The following is a 24,545-nucleotide window of genomic DNA, read 5'->3' as shown; positions in this document are numbered from 1 at the left end:
GATTCTGTTCCTCATTCTCAAAATTTTCTTCTAAAATATAGCGTGACTCTGGGCTAACGACGAAGTCTGACCGCAATTTTGTTCGTGGTTTGTTTCAAGTTTAAAATTTATTAGACATTTTAATTTACGTTCATTTTAGGCTCCAAATTTTCAAGCACGTATTCAAGTATTTTTTTAGGGGGGGGGAGTGAGAGGGACCAACAGAACAAAACAAATTTACTTATAATTTGAACGATAAATGGCCAAAAAATTCAGGGCCAGTATAAAAAAAGTTTTACTTTATAATTCAATAATAGGTGGTCAATAAGATACTGGCAGCAAGGGGGCTGTGGCCCGAGCACCCCTCCTCCTTGTGGACTTCCCTATATGTGTAGTAGTATTTGTTATTTTCAAGTTTGAAGGGATTGTTCATGTAAATTTAATTTTGTTTCAGGTTCCCTTCATTTATTCATAGTAATTTCTACCTGTTTAAGGTCATGGCTGTTACATGGCTATAATTTTGCTCGTTTTGGGTTTTAGCATGTTTATTTTAGCTGTTTTAGCTGTTTATTTTCATTTGAGGGCATTTTTTGGATTTTTTCCAAAAATCAGTTGGAAAAAAAACCAATCAGAGGCAACGCTCAGACTTCTTTTAATCTTTTAATGTATTATTTTTTTCTCATTTTAAGAGCCACTTCTCATTGAGGGGGGATTTAGTCATAGGAACTTGGAGGGGGCTAATCTGATTGGAAATATAAAGTTTTTCACCTCCATAGACATGTGATCAAAATTTAGAGATAGCCATTTTGTTAAACATAGAAGAAAGGACCAATATAAATGCTTCCTAGAATGACTTGACTCCCAGAGATTTTAAGGCAAGGGTCTTAGATAATGTCAATTGACAATTGTTTTAACGTGTCTATAATGAAAACACAAGCCTAGTGCGATACTTCACGAATGGTTAATGATATTAAGTTGAAAATTGAATGTTGAGAGGGTTGTTTAACTGAATAAAAAGGCACTATGTGCATCAAGGTTGTTGAAAGGGCGTATCTGCAAAACCTCAGAAAAGGCAAAGGCGGAATCCTGAGAATGATGTTGACCCAATTCTAATAGCACTATGTGTATCCTGGTTATAAAAAGAAGGGTTCTGCAACAGCCCAGTAACGGCTAAGTCGAAATTTTGAGGGATGTGAAAGGGAATGTTGAACTGTTTCAAAACACGATGTGGACCTATGTTGTCAAAATGGCATATCTGCAATATCTAAGGAATGTCTATTGTTATTAACTTGAATCTTTCAGGGAATGCTGTGGGGAATTTTCAAACAAATCAAAAGACGCCGTGTACATCCAGATTGCCAAAAAGGTATATCAGATATATCTTAGGAAGACCTAAGGGTATAAAGTTGAAACTTTAGAAACTTTCAGGGAAGGCTGGGGTGGACGTCGAACTAAATCAAAACACCATTTACATCCAGATTGCCGAAAGGGATATTAGCTAAACCTCAGGAACTGCTAAATGCAATCGATTGTAACTTTCACGGAATGGTGAGTGGGATGCTAAAATTAATCAAAGGACACCACGTGGAACCACGTCCTTAAAAGGGTTCATCTGCTATATCTCAGGGACAGCTGAGGGTGGTAAGTTGGAACTTACAGATACCATTAAAGGGGATGTTGAAGCAGATCAAAAGTTTGATTTCTTTTTGGTTCTCTGCTCTGCGGGAAACGTCTTTTGGTACTTATCGGTTATATAATAGACACTCAGAAAGTGAAGTTCGATTAATGCTAATGAAATGAAACAAAATATGATTAATATATAATAGTTTAAAAACAAATTTGGGCTATAAGTTTGCACATTAGGGGGAGGGGGTAAAGCATAGCATATATTTAATGCGTAAACTATTAACTTGAACATCCATGGTAAGAAACTATTTTCTATCACTAGTCAAAGCAAACTAACCAGTTATTATCCCATCGTCCAAATAATCGACAGTATAAAGAAGTTACTTGACCAATTTCGTGTGTCGAAATTTTATAGTGTCTATTATATAACCGATAAGTACCCGTCTTTTTTCTACAGGCTTAAATCTCAGGCCCACGTCTTTACTATATTTTTTTTGCCATGGTTTATCGGTTTGCCTTCAGATGTTCTATTCATTCAGTTTGCTATCCTAATTAGTGCAAAATAATTCAACCTATCAGCCCTGTCATGAAGGTTGCTTTAACCCTCGGTTAGGGCGATCGCGCTAACCAATTTTTGCCTTGGCGGTATTCTCCGGAGAATTCATTAGGTTATGTGAGGTAACATCTTGTACAACTATTGTCATTATGCATATCATCAATCACTTGCGCTTTATCCTGAACTTTGGAGCTGAGAATCTCAGAGGGCTGCTGGGAAGGTGGGAGGGGGGTAGATTTGAAAAGCTTCTAGATTAGACCTTGATCAATTCAATTAGTCTTTTAAAGTTGTTTTCGTTTAATTGCTGATGGTATATTCAATTCGCTTGACGTAATTCGAGCGAACATTAAGTATTGGGTGCTCTTCTAGAGAGGGGGTGGGGGGGTGGGCTTGCCTTTTCGTCAAATTGTGGTTGCCATTGCGGTCCGGTACCATAGAATATTAGCTCAGAATCAAGTTTAAGTCAATTGTTCATTTAACTGGATTCATCTATACTTTATATCATATCTGATTTTAAGGGGTCGCTGCAGGATACAAAATTGAATACAAAGAATTTGTCACGCCATTGAAGATTTATAATTTAAGTTTCGTTTCTTTCTCAGGTGCTTAACCATAAATAGTAGGAAGACTATTATATGAAAAAAGGATGTGTCATTAAATAGATGTGCTTTGTTCAATTTATTGAAAGCCCTCCGCATCGTATAGGGCATTACCCTTTTAAGACTGATAATATCAAACTTCCTCTAGTTTTATTTGAAAATTAGTCATTTGTAACCTCATCGGTCATATAGGCCAGTTTTTTTTTTTTATTCTATCGTCTGTTTGCCAGGTGTTTTTTCATGTATTGTCTACTTTTAAAATAAGATTGGATGTAATTGGTGCATTAAATAAGGTTTACTCTCAATAATGGGGCAACGAGGGCTAGACCACTCATATCATTGCACCGTGGCTGCCACGCCATGAAATTTCTCCCAGCAGCCAATTAACGAAAATGGGTACTTGTATGATAAGTCCCCTACCGCTCAAGTTGTCCATTCATTGACGCATTATAGAACCGGTTGTTTTTTCGTTAGTTTCTTTCAGCTTAGCGTGAGACAAGACCTAGAGAAGCGACAGAATAGATGGAAAATATATAATTTGGGGTATGTATTTACACATTAATGGGAGGTGGGGTTGGGGTAAAGTATTTGGACAGTGTGACGTTGGAAAATAATTCTTACTACATAATGTGCAGAATAATTGTACCTAACACATAAGGCATGCAGAACTTCTACACTTTGCCCCCTCCCCCCTAATGTGCAAATATTTAGCCCAAATATGTTTCTACGGTATTTTGTTTTTATCTTACTTTGGATGTTTCATTAGGATTGAGTGTCAGAGAAACATATTAGAAGAATATTAGGTAGGGGTTCTATAAAACAAGTACCAAAAATTTAATGAAGGGGGCAAGGATTTTATCATTAAAAATGAAGAAACAGAAAAGGATATTTTCAAAACCTTGGGAGGGGTATTTTTTGATGTATATACCAAGAAATTATTATTTTAGAAAATAGGAGGGAATTACTCTCCCTGTCCTGCCCCCTCCTAATTGTTGCCCTTATATCCCACACTTTTGGGATTTCAGTCTTGACCGTGGGACCTTGGGAAAAGTATGTACCTTAAAAATTATCCTCAATTTACGTATTAACTACTACTGCTAAAACTACTATCAAATCACTGCAGCAGCAAGCCCCTTGAGGCCAACACAGCTAAGCACTCTCCTCCTTCATCCTAATCTATTCAAAGTCTCCCTCTTTATGCCCTCCGAAGAAGTCCCCATTTCCACTAAATCTTTTCTTACGACACTTTCCCACCCCATTCAGAGACAATCTGTTTTTGTTTGACCCTAGACGGTTGGCTGACGAGGACGATCTTTGGAAATTTGTCATCCTTCATCCGCAGAACGTGTCCTAGCCATATCAACTTTCTCTCATTATAGCCCTGAAAAGTGGGACTGATCAGTATTTTTTTGTACAATAGAGATACGATCAGTTAGTCAAGTGCCCAAAACAATCCTTTGGTGATTTTTCCGGAAAACATCTAGCAAATCCTCCCCATTTTTTTGGAGCGCCCACGATTCAGAACCAAGCTTGACCCCTGTCATTGCTGTAGCTTGTATTATCTAATCTTGGTTCATAGACTTATCTTCCTATTCTTCCAAACTTTTCTCAACTGTTGGAAAATACCCCAGGTCTTGGCTATTCTACTTTTAGCATCTTTACTGCACCCGCTGTTTTTACTAATAATACTACCTAGGTAGGTGAAGTTGTCCCCTTGATCAATCTTCTCATTTTCAACATCACCTCTTCACCTTTACTTATCCTAGTCTTAGCGACTTATTCTTCTTAACATAAATTTTCAAGCTCATTCTTACACCTTGGACTCACAAAATCTCTAGAAATTAATTTATTTTGTTAACATTCTCATCTAGGATGCTTAAATCATCAGCATAATCTAAGTCTTGAAGAGTTTTACTTCCCCAGTTGATTCCGTGTTCTCCCATTGCCTTTGCTGTGCTCCTTAGGACAAATCAAAATGTCGATACGACAGTTGTTTTTCAACGTTCTAACATTCTAAGTTGCAATTTTCATGTTTTTAGAATCAACGAAACTGTTATGGCCTCGGGAAAAACAATTGTCGAGAACCAGTGCAGGATTGGGACTAACACATCTTGTCAAGTCTGCAAGAAATGCTTAAGCAAGCTTAGAACAGAACCGCTAGAAGTTCCAGGGACCTCTAGTTGATGGGGACTTTGTGCAATTCTAGGCCCATACTGGTCCCAACATGGTTTAGCCCTCTTGGCCATGCTCTTCTATCACCAAGAATTTATATGCTGCAGAGACAATCTCAAGCCTATTATTTTTAACGCAGTATATATTCATGCCTACAAATATTATGCTGCTACTAGGGAAGCAATCCATAAAATATAACTTAGCCAGAAATAGGTTCACCTGCCCAAAAGGCCCACAAAAAAACAGACCAAACCGAGGAAAATATCCATTAATCAGAATCCAGTGCAAATGCTTTGCCGTTTACTATGCTATAATTTCCTCGAGTGGTCTCCACTTCTCAAGGTCACCCCTTAGCATTGTTAGCAGTCACGGTTTTGGTTAGGAAAACTCGCGAAATGTCCACTTTAATACCACTAGGAGACCACGGAAGTAGGATTTCCCTATTGAAGATAGGGAGTGGGAAAGGAACTTAAGTTGGAGCAAAGACTCCAAACTACCTCACAGCACCGGAACAGCTCCGACCTTTTATACCCAGCCTATCATTGTCAAAGCATTCGTCATATTAAGCTTATATTTAGTTAATATCTTGGTATTTTTCGCAAGTGAATATTTGAATAATGTTAAATTCTCGGCCTTTTTATCATGTAAGAAACGATTCCGATAAATGAGGAATTTTTCCAGATAGCAACATGTGAACCAGCGTGAGAGCAACAAGGACAAGCTAGGATTAATTTACCTTTGGTTTCAGCATTCAGCATTACCTTTGATTTCAGCTCTTATGACATTGTTCTAAATTTTATTATGATTTTTATTAATAAGTTTTGTGTTTTTTTTTTTTTTTTAAATTTTGTTCATATATTACTTTATTTCGCTGAGGATGGCCTATTTCTGAAATATTTGTCTATATTGAGGCACTTGTCACTGTCTTGAAAAATTCCTCATTTGTCAAAATTGTTTAGTGTGCACTTGCAGACAGTAATCTATATATCATAGGGTTGTCTGTCTATCAACCCTATCATACCCTATATGTATATCAACCCTGTCATATTATTACCTGTTTCTTATAGAAAAAAAGTCTTGAGAAACATTACTTAGTATACAGCAAAAATAAGTAGCTCATTTTAAAAGTAGCCACCTAATTAGTAACCTGTAGTGCAACCTTTGTGAGCAGGGTTGCCATCCCTTGTGATTTATCACTATTTCTAGTGATTTTTTATATTGCCTAAATAAAAAAAGCATTAAATCAACCAGAAAATCACCAAAGTCCAGTGTTTTTTTCCTCGCCGAATGGCAACTCTGCTCGTGAGGCACAGGCTAAACATTCGCGTTTCTTAAAACTTTCTTTGAAAATTTCAAGAAAGGAATAGAGCCAGGCGAACGAAATTCTAAGGAATAGGCTCAAGTATCGATTTCAGAGAAATACAGAAAGTTTGATTCATCTCGATCAGTGTCTCCAAAAATTCGGTATACCCCCTGGACGCGAGATGAGTTTAATGGGGATGCGCTGCTGCACCAAAGTTCAGTTGCTTTATACCCTTGTGCCGTCCAAGGAGCGGGCTATTGGACGTGGAAGTGCATCCAAGTTAAAAATTAACAACATGAGGAACAAATTATGATGATCAGTGATCTCAGCAGAAGCAATCCATCCTTCTAATTGATCTAAATAAATATTATGTATGATATCTTTTATTTATATTTTATTATGAATCATTTTGTATTTCTTTAATTATTATTTTCTTTAAACGGGTCCTTAGGCATATGGATCTTGGGAAGGGGGTATTTTTAGGCTCAATGTTTTCGACAGTGTTGGTAAGGGGATTTGAAGACGATTCCTTAGGTATCTGGCTCTTGGGAAGGGTGTATTTTTAGGCTCACTATTTTAATACTGTTGGGGAAAAGGATTTGAAGACGGTGCCGTAGGCGTCCGACAGTGTTGGGAAGGGGGTCTGAAAACGGGTCCTTAGGCATCTGGCTCTTGGGAAGGGGGTACAGTGTTGGGGAAAAGGATTTGAAGACGGTTCCGTAGGCATCTTGGTCTTGGGAAGGGGGTATTTTTAGGCTCACTATTTTCGACAGTGTTGGGGAAAAGGATTTTAAGACGGTTCCGTAGGCATCTGGTTCTTGGGAAGGGGGTATTTTTATACTTAATATTTTCGACAGTGTTGGGAAGGGGATCTGAAAACGGGTCCTTAGGCATCTGGCTCTTGGGAAGGGGATACAGTCTTGGGGAAAAGGATTTGAAGACGGTTCCGTTGGCATCTGGTTCTTGGGGAGGGGGTATTTTTAGGCTGACTATTTTCGACAGTGTTGGGGAAAAGGATTTGAAGACGGTTCCGTAGGTATCTGGTTCTTGGGAAGGGGGCATTTTTATACTAAATATTTTCGACAGTATTGGGAAGGGGATCTGAAAACGGGTCCTTAGGCATCTGGTTCTTGGAAAGGGGGTATTTTTAGGCTCACCATGTTCAACAGTATTGGGGATAAGGATTTGAAGACGGTTCTGTATGTATCTGGTTCTTTGGAAGGGGGTATTTTTATACTAAATATTTTCGACAGTGTTGGGAAGGGGATCCAAAAACGGTTCCTTAGGCATATGGTTCTTTGGAAGGGGGTATTTTTAGGCTCAATGTTTTCGACAGTGTTGAGTAGGGGTTTGAAGACGGTTCCTTAGGCATCTTGTTCTTGGAAAGGGGGAATTTTTAGTCCCAACTATCCAAACCTTGCATATTTTCATTTGTCTGTTTCTACAGGGTAGGTCTTTACTATACTGAATTTCCGATATGTACTGTTGTGGCAGTGTGTAGATGCTGAAGTGTCGAATTCGGTTACTATGCAATTAGTGCAAAATATTATGTATAGTCAAAGAGAGGGTATTCTCAAGCATATATTAACTTTCCTATTCTATTTCAGATCGAATCTGAATACAATATACTATTGACGTTAACTGATGGAAAATCTGGCGAAAGCTCTCACATTACTCAAAGTCTCCTTCTTCTCGTTGAAGACATCAACGACAATGCGCCAATTTTTAAGCCCTTTCCTACATCAGTGGAAATTCCTGAAAATGGCGATTTCCCAAAAATTATAGTCACAGTCGAAGCAATTGATCGAGATGATGGTGCATATGGTCAAGTTGTGTACTCTCTTGAAGAGATAGATGGCGATAAGAATACGTTTGATATAAAAAACGAGGATGGAAAAGGTGTCATCCGAGTTTTAAGGTCGCTTGATTATGAAGTGAAGACGTTGCATCAAATAGTTGTTACCGCTTCAGACAGAGCAATTAGTGGACCGGTATGCATTTTAACTCCTCTTCCCCATCTCACTGACTTTTTGTTCCTTTGTCACAGCTACAAAACTTAATAGTGAAGTGGTTAGAATACTTGCCTGTGGCCGTAGTAACTTAGGTTTGAATCCTAGATAAGACAAAATTTTTTTAGGAGCTCCAAATGGAATTCTAAATCAAACTGGTTCCAATTGGAAACAAAGAGTGGCATAGTATTAGAACTGTGAAGTATATAAATGTTTGCACAAGGATAAATATTGTCGGATTATAACAAAATCGGAAGACTAAAATGTCATGAGTAATTTTTATATAAAAGAAAATTAAGCTCGTTTTCAAAAGGGACTAAAAAGTAGAAAATGTTTTTTTTCGAGAATCTATGTTTTGTAATTTAAACGAAATGTGCAAAACTGATTGGTATTTACGTAATTTTTTAACCCGTTTTAGCTTTTTGATCTCTTTAACCTGTTTTATTCCAGTCACAGAAATTTTTTTATCTATGCGTTTATGATTTAGATCAATTATATACCTAAGCTATGTAAAGCCCTTTCCATTTTGTGCACCTCGTTTTCATTTCTTTTATTTTTCTATTCCTAAATTTCTTTTCCGTTTCGTATTTGCTGTTCACTGTCGTGACAAAGTATACCATTTTGCTTCTTTATAGCCTCATTTCCGAAAGGTTGGACAGAAAAAAGTGTTTTCTTCCAGCGTTATGAGAACGTACATATGTGAACGATTTGCTGGCTTTCTCACGGAAAAAGTAGAGTATTTTTGCAAATTATTGTAAATTTCCAAAACGCTGACACTCAGCAAAGACTATGTGCTGGCCAAGCCAGCAGTTAGCATATTAAGTGAGCAAGTAATTCACTAAAAAATCTTATGTTGAGGACATTTGGACATACTGAACAAATTTCAAAAGTCAAAACTAAAAAAAAACAAACAAATAAAAACCTCAAAAACTTAGAATGCATCCTTAAAAACTTTCAAAATGAACAAGTAAAAGAAAGAAGTTCAATTTCGAAAGCTGTTGAAAAATACGACCGTATTTAATAGATACAGCCATATATACCCATAGTTTATTTAATAACAAGGTGCCAACGGGCCGAAAAATTGTATTCATGGCCGCTATTTGGGATAGTGCAATTCAGAGGGTGCCACGTGGCCCTTTTTTTCATGGGATTTCTGTGATATCTGTGAATAGTCTGTGAAAAATGTTCGATCGACTCATCAGATTGGTTTTTCTGTTGTATATTGGATCTCAAAATAATTAGGAGTTTTTCTTCCAAAATACATAATGTTTTTTTCTAGGAGGCAGAAATTATGAAAATTCTGAGTTTTGAAATTGTTGTCTTATTTCGAAGGCTGGATAAAAGCTTCCTTGTCCGAATAACTGTTCCTCAAAAACCCTCAAAAATGGTCGAAAAACTCAATTTTTTTTGCGTTTTTGTAAATTTAAATGCTAAAACTGTATGTATTATCGGTGTTGGGATATTGTAGTTCAAAAGAAGTTGTGTGACACTTTTTCTCAATGGGACATTATGAAGGACCCTAATGTAGGACCAAGTACTTTTATCAACCAAGGACTTTATTAGATAAAATGATATCTTTCGACTATTCCAATCCACTTTCCTATATCTGATTTAGATCGCTCTTTTTCAAGGGATGTTACACTCTTTCTAAATAGCAGAAATAATAGGAATCTGAATCATTTGAAATCAAAATAGGCTGGATAAATACCGTCCATACAGAAATAAATGTTCGTCATGGCATAAGCTGACGTCATGGTATAACCTGACGTCAATGGAATAACCTTTCCTGGACCGTGGTACCCAGTTATCCCAACCGCATTTATACTCAGTGTCATTTTTCACTTGTTACAAGCCTAGTAAGGGCATCTTAATGTCGTTGGTTACTCAGTGGTACGTGGGTTTTTCTACAATGCAGCTCAGACTGGCATATCCGTGGTTATGTGCGGCCATTACTCGAGTACGTATGTCCGGTCTGGGGCTCTCGAGTGCACAATACAGAACATCTCAGTAATGACAATGAAACTGTGCAGAAACGTGCTGTAAAAATACTACTGAGTGGTAGATGCAGATTATGGGTTTTATGAGTCCGATCTCAGTCGCTTAAAATGCCCTCTCTGTTAGCACCTCTGTTAGCATACGAACTTATCCTCAAGTTCAGAAACTCACTACTCGCGTTAGCATACGAACTTATCCTCAAGTTCGGAAACTCACTTCTTGCGAGTCAGAAGCATCGTTCTTTGCTGTCATCTCTAAGTAAAAAAACAAAAAAAAACAACTTCTGCCTACCCGAATGAAGAATAAAATCGAACTGTTGAGATGTGGCACCTATTGTTTTTCTGTCCCCTTTTTGTTCCTTCGTAATTTGTTGACTTGATGTTGTAAAAAATAGCGTAATTTACTTGCGGCTTAGAACGAAATTATGAAAGCTGTGTTTATTAAATGAATCTTGAATCTTTTCAATAACAGTTGAAAAACTCAAAGCACATCTCTCAACTTTTATGCTAGACTGCAAAATTTAAATCCTAAAATTGTGATAATTAAAGGTGCTAAAGTTGTATCTATTTTGAGTATTTTTGATGTTGTAATTCAAACGTAATTATTTGACACTTTTTGTCAACGGGGTATTAATAACTTCCCCTTCCAAGTGGAATACTCTGAATGACAAATTTCTATGAGTTTCTTGTTTACCAAGATTTAGTGTATTCTTTTTTAAGTGGCAGAAAAAGCTGAAATTTTGGGGTTTGAAATCAAACTGTTTGTCTTGTCAAGAAGGTTGTATATAAGTCTTCCTTGTGAAAACAACTGCTCGAAAATTCAAAACTTATTCCGTTTTTTTGCTCTCTTGAAAAAATGTATAATTCGTGAACCACTTTGAATTAGTGCTGCCAAAATAATCTTTCAATTTATATTTTTCAAGTCTTTTTTCTTCAGTACTTTATATTCTTTTTTTTTTAATTCTATGGGAGTGGCTTACAGCGACAGAAAAACTGAAGCTTCGTTTAGCTTATTGCAAGTACCTAAAAATTTTTACTGTGTATGTCGCTCCACAAAAGAGATTCCTCACTGCTAAACCGTTATAATATGCAAGATCCTCGTGCATAGCTGATATAATACCTGAGGTGGAAGAGTCTGTAAGGTCTAAGTCCCTTCGTAAACTGGCAAGTTTCTTACCGTACATATTTTGTATGATTGTGATTTTTGAAGTTGAGTTGTATTAGAAGTTATATTATTATCTATTTCTTTATTTTACTCCACTTTTTCATGTTGTATGAGTGGGCATCAGTAAATTACTTACTTACTCACTTTATTCTAGATCAATAATTCCACAGTAACGATTTTCGTTCGTGTTATTGATGAAGAAGATAAAAGCCCTGTTTTTATTGGTGTACCAGCTGTAACACGCATCACTGAGAATATCCCAATAAATACACCTGTATTAACAGCTAAAGCTATTGATGGTGATCGAGGGGTTGACAATCCGATTCAATATAGAATTCTTGGAGACACTAGTAACCTTTTTAGAATAGACAGCAGCACTGGTGTTGTCAGCACAATGACAAATTTGGATAGGGAAAGTGCTGCTTTGAGGAATGGCGCTGTTATGATAACTATAGAGGTTTGTTGTGTTTTTCTTTTTTTGCGACTGGCTCTTAAAAGGATTTTAAAGGTGTAAAAGGGAAATAAAACAGTCGTTTTGTATTTAAAAATAATGATCTATATATATATAAAAATAAGTTGTCTGTGTGTGTGTGTGTGTCGAGTGACGTCATGTTTGTGTGTCGACTGACGTCATGTTTGTCGACTGACGAAATTAAAGACCGGGACATCGGGATACAAATGACGACCGGGACACCGGGACATAGGGAATATAAATGACGACCGGGACACTCAAAGAGAAAGCGACCGGGACACAAGGAATGTTCGATTAGCAATCACCATCAACAAAGCACCGGGACACAAATGACGACCAGGACACTCAAAGAGAAATTACAGACCGGGATACCGGAACACAAATGACGACCGGGACAAAAATGACGACCGGGACACCGGGACACAGGGAATATAAATGACGACCGCGACACTCAAAGAGAAATTACAGACTGGGACACCGGGACACAAATGACGACCGGGACACAGGGAAACAACAACAACGGGGACACAGGGGGATATATAAATGACGACGGGGACACAGGGAATGTTCGATTAGCAATCACCATCAACAAAGCTCAAGGGCAATCATTAGAATAATGAGGTATAGATCTGAATACAGATTGTTTTACCCATGGAAAATTATATGTTGCATGTTCAAGAGTCGGTAAACCTGACAATCTATTTATATGCACAGACAATGGGACAGCCAAGAATGTTGTATATTCGCAAGTTTTACGTAGTTAAAAATATATTTATATCTATCTATATTCACAGGTGGGACACAGGGACACAACTACAATGGCGCGTAACCAATATGGCGCGTAACGACTCACGCGCGCGGGGGGGCTTGGGGGGGCGCGAAGCGCCCCCACCAACAGCTAGTTTCTAATAAGATTGATTGATTAATAATAGATTGATTAATCTTTTCTAATAGATTGATTGATAAGTGATTTATTCAGAACACACTCAATAAGTGAAGTTAGGTTCTTTCGTGAAAGAAACTACGATCCAGATACATTTTAATGAAATATTTGGTTCTTGTTCATTATTTAATTGATTCAATTCAATTCAGAAAACACTCAAGAATTTTGCTGAGAAAATCTGGTTTCATGGCCACAAAGACAAAATTCAATTTAGTTTGCTACGCATAGTGATAGAAGAGAGTGTCTGAACATGGATTTTGAAATGAAGATTTGGGATTTGCCAAAGACTGAAAAAGAGGTAATTATGTTTTTACAGGATAAGAGGTTGTTGCCCACAACAAAACAGTGCGTCAATGGACACAACCTGACCATACTCTTACGAGAAGGAATATTTTCGGAAGTGTAACAGTAGGCCATGTTTGAAAAAAGTCAATTTGTGTTTAAATTTGTGTGTAAATAAATACTTCTATATCTAAAATATTTAATTAAAATGTACCCGCATCGTGGTTTGTTTCACGAAAGAACCTAACTTCACTTATTGAATGTGTTCTGAATAATACATAAGTACCAATAGTAATAATGATGATGGAAGTCCAGTGACCAATTTGGACAGGGAAAGTGTCATGTTGAGGAATTGCGCTGTTGTAATATCTTTAGAGGCTATTCTTCTTCTGTTTTTAAAGTGGCTGGACCATAAAGGACCATAAAGACCGAGCCTAGTAGCACTAGGCTCGAAAAAAAAGAACAAAACAAAACGGGGATAAAAAATTAGTAGTTTTGTTTAGGGTTTAGTTGTCTTTGAAAACCAACTGGTGTTTATTTTTGAGTTTTTACGGACGAATAGCGTTGTCAAATTGAATTTTTCAGTATTGCTCATTTATTCTAACAATTCAACATGGCAACGCTGACGAAAATATGGTACTACCCTTATAATTTCATAGCTTCAAAGAAACCCGAAAGAAGAGTGGACCTAAGTACGGTATGAATAGACATAATATAGGTCCAGCGACAAAAAAATTTAGATTTTGATGTCCATGGTACTATGAAGCAAGTTGCATTTCCCTTGCATTGATATTTAATATGAAAAAAAATCTTTTGTTGCATAAAACAATGGAAATAAAGTTAAAAGATTTGAACCGGGAGCCATTCATATCAGTAAAGTAGTTTTAGGTATATATGTAAAAATGATATTGTGCAATCACTTACAAAGAGATGTATTTTGTAAGGAATCTTGTTTTTAGCTTCGAGAATTACTTCATGCTGCTTCAGAACATGTAAGAGCAATTTCATTTATTAAGAAATTTAAAAATCACGTAACTACCAATCCCAGCTGTTCAATCCCAATCTTCCACGTCTAGAGTATGAAAAATAATCCTGCACGGCAATACGGCACCATTTTTTAAGCATTTTCAGTTAAGTTTTTAGCTTTTTTCTACAGTACTTTTAGAGAGCTTTTCCCCATAATAAGATTTTTCTTGTCTAATAAATAAATATTTCTTGCAGAAATCATTTTTTCGGCCAAAAATGACTTTTTATGTTTTCAACTAACAGTCCCCCTCCCCCATGAAAATGTCAAATTCCCCCTAAAGTTCTCATATGTGAATGTTCCTTGCTAAATTCTCATTGGCATTCTACAGCTACAGATAGCAGCACACGGGTAATCTAAGGCTGGATTACACCTGGTTTATCTCGTCTCATGCTGATACTTTAGTATTTCCTTTTTTTTAGTTAAATATTTCTTGATAAATAATTTTTGCCCCGTATTATGTAACAGGAAGTAATTTTTTTTGCGTTTTGCCGAAGCCTAAAAAATGAAGGACTGAGAGGCAAGGGTATTCTCTAGTCCCCTTAAAATTGGTTCGTTGAATCGGTTTCCTGACAAAAATTCTGGAAAATCACTGTACATTTCGGATATACTAGTTTTAATATTACCGATGTCACTGCTATTTTGATCTTTCAAAATTTAAGTCTGGATTAGGTTTTCTGTTCAACCTCAGAATAATCAGTAACTTTTTTTTCGAGGGGGTGGGTGAAAAAGCAGCCCAGCTATATGAAAACTGCTGAAAATTAAGATGGAATAATAGAAACCTTTTATTTGAAAATCTATTTTCCAATTTGTCTTTTTTTTGTTCAAGGGGTGGGCGTAAAAGCCCACTACCCTGTCGATTTGTCTTTACTTGGTATTTGTAAGCTTCAGGATGGATGGATTTATATGTATAGATAATGGAAAAGTCTCCTTAAAATCAAAGTCTCTAAACCTTATTCAGTTTTATTTTCCCTCTTTTTGTCCGTTTTGTCCCTTTTTTCTGTCCGTTTTCCAAAATCACCCGCATGTTTAACAGCCATGGCCTTACCTGGCACGAATTGAAAATATATATGTTATTTTGAAAATTACTCATTTTAGGCTAGTGAAGTCTCTTCAAGGTCATCAATTCCATCTACCGAAACAATTGAAGTTACAATTATCATATTAGATGTGAATGACGAAACCCCAACATTTGAAAGTCCTGACTATGTTTTCGAAGTTGTTGAAAATTCTCCAGTTGGCTTGGTCTTAACCATGATCAGTGGCATTTCCGCTCATGTTTCAGATCATGATCTTGTATGTATTATTGTTCTTAAACAATGAGTTGGGTTTGTAAAAAAATATTATAAAAATACAACTGAATAACCCTGTATTATCAAAGAGGGCTCACCAGAAACGTTTCACAGACCTATTTGGATTTCCATTCTCTAGACGCCCCCCGTCTACATTTATATCTATATACCAAACGGAAATCCACATCTTGAAAAGCATTGAAGGATCTCAAAAACAAAGGCGGATCTAGAGCCAAATCTTGGGAGTGGGGGCAATGTGACAAGGGCGCCAATAATTGACCGAAATAACAAATTCATTTTTACAAAAAGAGTTAAAACAGGTACAAAAGGGAATGACGGCACCTGATTTTTTCGGGGGCAAGGGGTGTTCCTCTCTGGTCCCCCTGGATCTGCCAGTGCTCAAGAAGTGGCACAAACAAAATTCAGTTTATTCTAGGATACTCGCAGACACAGAATGCCTCATGTCCACCTTTACCTATGTTTTTTACAAGCTATCTGTTTTTAAAAATGTATTTCTTTTCTCTGTTTATTATTTTTCTTCCATTTAACAGCTTCTTCTCTTCGCGAAAAACAATATAAATGCTAAGCAGTAATTGTTAAGTGATCATTAAAATCTAATTGACATCCCGTCAAGTCTTGTAGCGGCGAACATATCGGAAATATTTCAGTTCTGGCACAACAAAAAAAAAGAAAAAACACAGAACATAGTTGTAGAATTCCCCGACACAATCTGTGAAAGTAGAGGTTTTCTTTGTGCCTTTTTTAAGTAAAACATATTTTTTTTTATCATTCTTGTATATTGTTTGTATTCCATAGATGATTTGTCAGTGGGAAAGCGTGGAAAGCTGATACCGACTATTTTATTATGTCAGTTTAACAAAAATTTATTTTTTCCTTACTTGATTTCTAGTTTTCCGTAACTCCAAGCAATCACTAAACTTCAGCACTAAAAACAATACTGCATCTGGTGTTACACACGTGGGTAACATTCTGGATGATGAGTTTCGTCAATCATGGCGGCACGAGGGTCTATCTTGGGCTTTCAGTCATATTATGAAAAAACAAACAAGAAAAAGAGGGTGATTTTCAGCCAGTAAAAAAACAAAACAAAAAAAAACAACGAAAAGACAAAAACAGATATTTTGTCAATAACTCCGCCAAGCCGTATTCAGTGAAAACAAACTCTTTTGCTTTGTTAATGTTCACTTCAAACGGTAGGAATTTTTTTAAGCATTGAGGACGAAAATCCTTGCCGAAGTGTCTCTTTATGTCTTTTCGCTTCGTTTTTATGGCACATGGTATCTACCAAGTGACATATAGCGATCGAAAATTCTGTCGGCCTGTCTGTCTGTCGATCTGCCTGTCCCGGTTTTGCCACTTTAGGCACTTCCAGGTAAGCTGGGACCATGAAATTTGTATCGGGAACCAGACCAGACTAAATTAGAAATTGTTGGTTCCTCAATTTGACCATTTGGGGGGAGGGGGGAATGGGGGACGGTTAAATCGGAAAAAATAGAAAAAATGAGATATTTTTAACTTGCGAACGGGTGATCGGATCTTAATGAAATTTGATGTTTGGTAGGATATCATGTCTCAGAGCTCTTTTTTTAAATCCCGACCGGATCCGGTGACATTGCGGGGAGCTGGGGGGGGGGGACCTATCATCTTCGAAAACGCTTAGAGTGACGGGATCGGGATGAAACTTGGTGGGAAAAATAATCACAAGTCTTAGATACATGATTGACATAACCGTAACAGATCCGCTCTCTTTGGGGGAGTTGGGGGGAGGGTTAATTCTGAAAAATTAGAAACAATGAGGTATTTTCAACTTACGAAGGAGTGATCGGATCTTAATGAAATTCGATATCTGGAAGGATATCGCGTGTCAGAGATCTTTTTTTAAATCCTGACTGGATCCGGTGACATTGGGGGGAGTTGGGGGGGACCTAAAATCTTGGAAAACGCTTTGAGTGGATGGATCGGGATGAAACTTGGCGGGAAACATAAGCACAAGTTCAGATGCGTGATTGTGATTGACATAACCGGAACGGATCAGCTCTCTTTTGGGGAGTTGGGGGGGGGGGTTAATTCTAAAAATTAGAAAAATGAGGTATTTTAAACTTACCAAGGAGTGATCTTATCTTAATGAAATTTCATATTTAGAAGGACCTCGTAACTCAGATCTCTAATTTTAAATTCCGACCGGATCCAGTGCCATTGGGGGGGGGCGACTTGGGCAAATTGGAGGGGGCGTTTTCCAAAATCTTGGAGAACGCTTAAAGCGGAGAGATCAGGGTGGAAATTGGTGGGAAGAATAAGTACAAGTCCAAGATATGTGACCGAAATAACCGAGCCGGATCCGCTCTCTTTGGTGAAGTTGGGGGGGGGAGTAATTCGAAAAATTAGAAAAAATGAGATATTTGTAACTTACGAACGGGTGATCAAATCTTAATGAAATTTGATCTTTAGAAGGATCTTGTGCTTTAGAACTCTCATTTTAAATCCATACCAAATCTGGTGACATTAGGGGGGAGCTGTAGGGGGAAACACGAAATCTTAGAAACTGGAAATCTTGGAAAACGCTTAGAGTGAAGAGATCGGGATGAAACTTGATACGACGAATAAGCACAAATTATAGATATGTGATGGACATAATTGGAACAGATCCATTCTCTTTAGGGGACCTGGGGGTTGTTAATTTGGAAAAATAAGAAAAAATTAGGTATTTTAACTTAAGAACGGGTTACCGGATCTTAATGAAATTTGATATTTAGAAGGAACTCATGTCTCAGGGCTCTTATTTCAAATCCCGACCAAATCTGTTGACATTGGAGGGAGTTGGAGGGGGAAACCGGAAAGCTTGAAAAACGCTTATAAATGTCGTAGATACATGATTGACGTAACCGGACTGGATCCACTCTCTTTGGGGGAGTTAGGGGGTGGAGTTCAGTGCCTTGGCGAGTTTGGTGCTTCTGGACGTGCTAGGACGATGAAAATTGGTAGGCGTGTCAGGGAGCTGCGCAAATTGACTTGATAAAGTTGTTTTCCCCGATTCAACCATATGGGGGGCTGAAGGGAGTGGAAAAATTAGAAAAACTGGGGTATTTTTAACTTACGATTGGTTGATCGGATTTTAATGAATTTTGATATTTAAAAGGAGCTCGTGACTCAGACTTCTTATTTTAAATCCCGGCCAGCATTAAGCCTCTGATTTTCCTTTTAAATGAATCTATTGGTTCTTAAAATATTTGCCAGAGCTCATACCATATGAGCTCTTTGGTGTTGGCTCTTCCGACCTTGTCACAAGTGCCATATGAGCTCTTAGTTGTTGTTTTCACTTGCTGAGAATCGCCTTCATTTTCTTGTGGCTTGTAATTATATATTTGTTATATTTTCTTGTTTTGGTCAAACGTCATGTATAGTGAGTATGGTAAAACATATTTAATTAAAACTGGGATGAATTCTAGACTTAGTGTGATTGGTCTACCCTATTTCGTCTCGAGACTGAGGGATCAAGTTGCAAGCCAATTTTTTTTGGAGAGGGGGATAGGGGGAAGCTTTGAATGTTTTATTGGGTAGAGGGACTGAAGTATCTTTTCCTTTGTCTTCAAGAAAATCAAGAAAAGTATGCGCTAGAGAAACTCCGGTGAATTATGTGACGCAAGTCTATGTGTATACAGAATTTTAATTAATTTCAAATAAAATCTATTTAAGCGTATTGTTGTGAAATGGTCACTTGAGCACGAAAACATGATTTTCTGGTAGTCTTGCGTCATTGGTTTCCATTATAACAAATTATTGTCCAAGAATTATAACTTGTATGGGCATGCAAACCAGTGACGGTAGTTAGAAGTAAGAAAAACTTAAAAAAGCTAAATTAAACGGTAAGTGTCAGTATCAAAAAGATAATTATTATAGAAATTAGAAATAGTACAATGAAAATTATTAATAAAAAAAAGGGAAATGTGTTAAAATTGCATTTAAAAAGTTCTACTCCACAGAAATAAATCATTTTATTATCAGAATTTTTTGAAAGATTGAGCAAATGCCTTGAAAAAAAAAAACAACAACAAAAAAACAGGGCTTTGAAAATCTATCTACTAAAATAAAATATATCTCTCAAATATATATATATATATATATATATGTCGTTGAACGATCAGAGCTAATTCGACGGATAATTCTATTATCTATTGAGTTTTTATAGACACATTCTTGCGATGTCAGAAGAAAGACCTAAATGGCAAGAGAATGAGAATTTTTTGTGCCATTTTTTTTTTTTACCAACTTGCGTTATCACTCCTCTGAATGGTTATGAGATAAATGCTAGGGGATGGCTCAACAGATACGTTTTAACCTATCTGCTCTTTATGAGTGCATAATTGCTGTACCAGAAAAAAGTACCTTTATGGTACGAAAAATGGCAAATTGAAAAATCACATGAAAAATTGCAGGTACCCAATCAATTTAAGACTATCGAAAAAGTATATGCTGAAGATTGCGGTTTCAGAGTGAACGGTGAACGGTGAACGGAATACTGAACGGTGGTGCATTCGTTCGTAAAGATGCACAGGGGTGTCGTTTGGGGGGCGTAGATGGGTGGCACTTGCCCCTCAGTAATTTTGAGAAAGCAATATTACAAAAGGCTGGAGGTATGCCTCTTGAGATGCACGTGGTTTGTGCAGATTGAACAGTTAACATTGATATTTATTTCACACCATTATTTAACTAAACTGATTCGTTTGAGCCTTAATAGAATTATTTATAGGGATAGAAACCTTAGTGTTAGTAGTAATGGGATCTTTGGGTAAAAGAAAGGGGAGGTGGCGTCTCCTGCGGCCAAAGAAAGTAAGTTTTTATTCCCCATGACTGACAGATTTATATCTCAAACAGTAAGCTGTACGAAAAATGTGGTTCGATCCCACTTTCTAGGGTTATATTGAGAGAAAGGATGAGATTTCTAGGACACGTTCTGCGAATGAAGGATGATAGATTGCGCAAGATTGTCCTTGTCGCCCGACCGTCTAGAGTTAAACGTAAAGCAAGTCGTTCCAGAATGGGATGAGAGGATGTCGTAAGGAGAGATTTATGAGAAATTGGAACTCCTTGGGAGGGTTTAAAGAGCGATACCCTTTTCCTAACTCTTATCGAGCCTTCAGATGGATACAGAAAGAAGCTGTGATAGAGAAGGGGTATAAATTGATATATGATCCACATTCATTCCGGGGTCCTCTCTTTTTGCATTTTTTTTCGCATGCTCTAGAAGAGTAGATTCATGAGTCTACCAGCTCATAAGGGGGGGGGGGTATCATGAGAAATCCCAGAAGATATCCTAAGGGGGTTATTTGACTTTGGTATATTTTTAGTGTCTCCTTACCTGCCAGAAAGTTCCAGAGAAGTAAAATAAAGTTCCCTAGTCGTAAGCGCTATGTACAATACCGGGACCACCTTATTAGTCTTGGTATACCGAGCTACAAATATCGTTTTCAAGGTGACCTAAGAGAGTTGGCTCACCAGATTTGTTATTAATAGAGGGGTTCAAACTGTGTCATGGGCATCAGAATAGTGCACCGATAGACAAACTGGTCTATTTGAGTCAAAGCCTCCTCTGTGGGCATTCTTGATATGTAGAGGTAAAAAAAAAATTATGTAAAAACATTGGCTGCCGGACTTTCCAAAACCACGAGGTAGATGAATGGTAGATGAAGTTTGGGCCTTTCGTTTTATTTCTACCTATTGGACTAATATTTATTCTGTAGTATAATTAAGAGTCATTTTGCAGGTTTTGTTAATCTATTGATTCACTACCATCATATTTCAAGCTAAATTTGACCAAGTATTCTATATTTCTGGTCATTGTATATTATGGCAAAATACCCAAGAACTAGTACCGTATCTTAGATTATATGTTAGGTACATTACTTGGTATGCACCTATGTCAAGTAAATGTTAGATATGGTACATATGTTAATTACAGATATTTCTTCTGTTAGGTAGATTAGGTTTTGCCTTATATCTTAATATTTTTAACATGATTTTTACATGGATGTGCTTTTGACAATAAACGACCGAATTGCAAAATGTGTTACCGTTAAGAATTTGTACATATTGGGCATTCCCAACCCTGTGGCTGGTCACACAATTTTTGAGCGAACGCCTAGTTTTCAGTTACCGCTCACTAAACGCAGTATATCTGTTTTGACCTGAAGTTTACGTCGTGAAAGTAGTTTTATGTGGGGCTTAGTAAAAGCAAGGTTATTTTCGAAATTTTAGCTACCAACTGCGCGGTTCAAAAGGTCTAACTAAGGTATGCGTAGAAGGTTTTTATTCCGGCCCTGCAGGTAAAATATTGGGTTAAAGAAGCTGAATAGTCAAAGCTCTCTGTTTCCCTCAAATCACACCTAAGTTGAATTAGTTTTCCTCTTTAGATTAGTTTGTTTTATTTAACTGGAATGAATTGGACAGTTGTTGGGTCCTTAGTCTCTTCTTTGGCTAAGCTCATTAGCTACCAAATCCTTTTTTTTCTAAATTTACCGACTTTGTTTCTGTCTACTAGGGATCAAATGGTACATTTAGTCTGCATTTGTCTGGTCCAGGGAGCGATTTTTTCTCCATTACTCCAACTAAAGCCATCAATGATGCAGTATTTGTTCTGAAGGTCGCTAATTCAACAGTATTGGACTTCGAGAAAATTAAAGGTATATTTAATTATAGTTACTTTGTAGTTATTTGCAAATGTTTTCAATTTATAGCAGCCCTTCCCCTCTGGGAATTGGAAATGGAGGAATGGCAGTGACTCTTCTTAATGAGCCTCTCCCCTTTCTGATGGAAAAACTGAAAAATTCGGCTTAAAATGGACTTTTCCGTTTTTCATACTCACCCCTTTGGATATATCCTCAATCCGGTAAAGTCTGGACTTATAAAACACCCGTGATATAATCGAACAACGATGGCCTGACTCTCTGGATAAGAAGGTTTGATCCCTCCAGAGGCTTTAGTTACCCCTGCTCTTACGCTCAAACACATAAGTAGGATTTTTTGCTTTGGGGGAAGGGCTGTTAAAAAAGCACCTTGTATTCCATTTATCACAGTAAAATATTCATTAGATTCTCTGACTGTCTAAAAAGCGCCGAAAAATTAGAAAAAATTGTGATTTGGTCTTTCTCCCCCGGGGAACGTTGGCCTGGCTATGTTGAACCAGCGAGCAAAAACAGAAAAAAAGATTCTCTGACCGTCTAACAATTGTCAAGAAATTTGAAAAAAGTCTCTAATTTGGCCTTTCTCCTCTTGGGAATATGCCTGGTTATTCTGGCCTAGCAAAAAAAAAAAAAAAATAGTTTTGATCTTGTTGTAGATTAAAAGATTACTTCACCCTAAGCAATTTCAGTCCTCAATTTTAATAATCTTGCTAAAAACAATTTCTTTTTCTCATTATGTATTGGTAATAGTAACGTTTAAATAATTGTTAAATATCTTTCTCTAATTTCTATAAAAATATATATCCTTTTTTTCCTTTGGGAGTTTCTTTAATAGTCATGAGCTGAAACTCAAATACTATACTATATCGGGTAGATTTGGCCCTTCCAAGGAATGAAATAGGGTTTAAGTTTAAAGAATTGATGTTTTCGAGTGGATCATGGGCATGGGGCCTGAATTGTATATTCTTGGGGCTTTGATTGTTATTTACAATGGTTTGGAGATCTCCAATCCTATTCTATCGCTAACAGATACCAAATTCCCTGTAATCTGAGGTGAGGGAAAGTACTCCCCACTGTGTATATTTCTGTTTTCCAAATATTTTGGTTCTGTGACTCAATCTTTTTTTTTATCGTAGAGTTCCAATTTGAAATTGTTGCAGAAGAGCTGGTTCCAGAATCACCAAAGTCTTCATCTTCTTCAGTAACTGTTTTTGTACGAGATGCAAATGATAACACGCCAATATTTGAAAGACCAAATGACCAGGTTTGTGCTCACTCTTTTCACTTACACCCATGAGCATGAGTTTAAAACCACACTGAATTTAAATTATCCATTTCCAAATATATTTCATAATAATCATTTTTTTTTAAACGACAAAACAGAAAAAAAGGTAATTTAAATCTCAGCCTGAATTGTGTGTGTAATCTCCCTTTATACAATTCGTAAGTGTCTATAATACCCAGCCAATGACTAATCTGAAAACAATTTTTTTGATGTGGTATAACAGGTAGCTGATGCAAGTGTTTGTTTTGGAATACTTTTACAGCCAAAGTCAATAGGTTTTAGAAACTCACAAGATAGTTTAGGTTTTTATGTCTAAAATCTGTAGGAATGCGACTATTTCTTATTATAGGGATCACATAGAGTCAATAGGTCTCATGAGAAGATGGAAGACATTTGAACATAGTCTGTAAAGCATGTCCTGTTTCTTTTTTTCTGTTTTTTTGTGGGAGGGGGGTTAATGGGACTTTAATTTATGCCTGCTGCCCGACAAGTTCTTGTTCTTGATGCAAGTGTTTGTTTTGGAATACTTTTACAAACAAAATCAATAGGTTTTAGAAATTCACAAGACAGTTTAGGTTTTTATGTCTAAAATCTGTAGGAATGCGACTATTTCTTATTATAGGGATCGCATAAAGTCAATAGGTCTTATGAGAAGATGGAAGACATTTGAACATAGTCTGTAAAGCATGTCCTGTTTCTTTTTTTCTGTTTTTTTTGTGGGAGGGGGGTTAATGGGACTTTAATTTATGCCTGCTGCCCGACAAGTTCTTGTTCTTGATGCAAGTGTTTGTTTTGGAATACTTTTACAAACAAAATCAATAGGTTTTAGAAATTCACAAGATAGTTTAGGTTTTTATGTCTAAAATCTGTAGGAATGCGACTATTTCTTATTATAGGGATCGCATAAAGTCAATAGGTCTTATGAGAAGATGGAAGACATTTGAACATAGTCTGTAAAGCATGTCCTGTTTCTTTTTTTCTGTTTTTTTTTGTGGGAGGGGGGTTAAGGGGACTTTATTTTATGCCTGCTGCCCGACAAGTTCTTTGGCCACTAAATAATAAATGTAAAAGCGATTGTAGCATTAAAAATGAAAGTAATATTGGTAGCAATATAAGTCACTGAAGTTGGTAAGTTCCTCCGTTTCC

General features: G+C 36.9%; 1 protein-coding gene across 1 annotated transcript in view; it reads left to right on the top strand.

Annotated features, from left to right (window-relative positions):
- Positions 1 to 24,545, top strand: part of LOC136038570 (cadherin-23-like) — a 155,744-nt gene that overhangs the window by 100,949 nt on the left and 30,250 nt on the right. Inside the window, exons 4-8 of the mRNA XM_065721748.1 lie at positions 7,843 to 8,226; positions 11,558 to 11,860; positions 15,223 to 15,420; positions 21,973 to 22,114; positions 23,251 to 23,378. Of these exons, the coding sequence (XP_065577820.1) occupies positions 7,843 to 8,226; positions 11,558 to 11,860; positions 15,223 to 15,420; positions 21,973 to 22,114; positions 23,251 to 23,378 (1,155 nt within the window). The remainder of the gene's footprint in view (positions 1 to 7,842; positions 8,227 to 11,557; positions 11,861 to 15,222; positions 15,421 to 21,972; positions 22,115 to 23,250; positions 23,379 to 24,545) is intronic.

The sequence above is a fragment of the Artemia franciscana genome, chromosome 18 (genome assembly GCF_032884065.1).
Source record: "Artemia franciscana chromosome 18, ASM3288406v1, whole genome shotgun sequence".
Taxonomy (NCBI): Eukaryota; Metazoa; Arthropoda; class Branchiopoda; order Anostraca; family Artemiidae; genus Artemia; species Artemia franciscana.
This window is presented reverse-complemented; position numbering and strand designations above follow the sequence as displayed.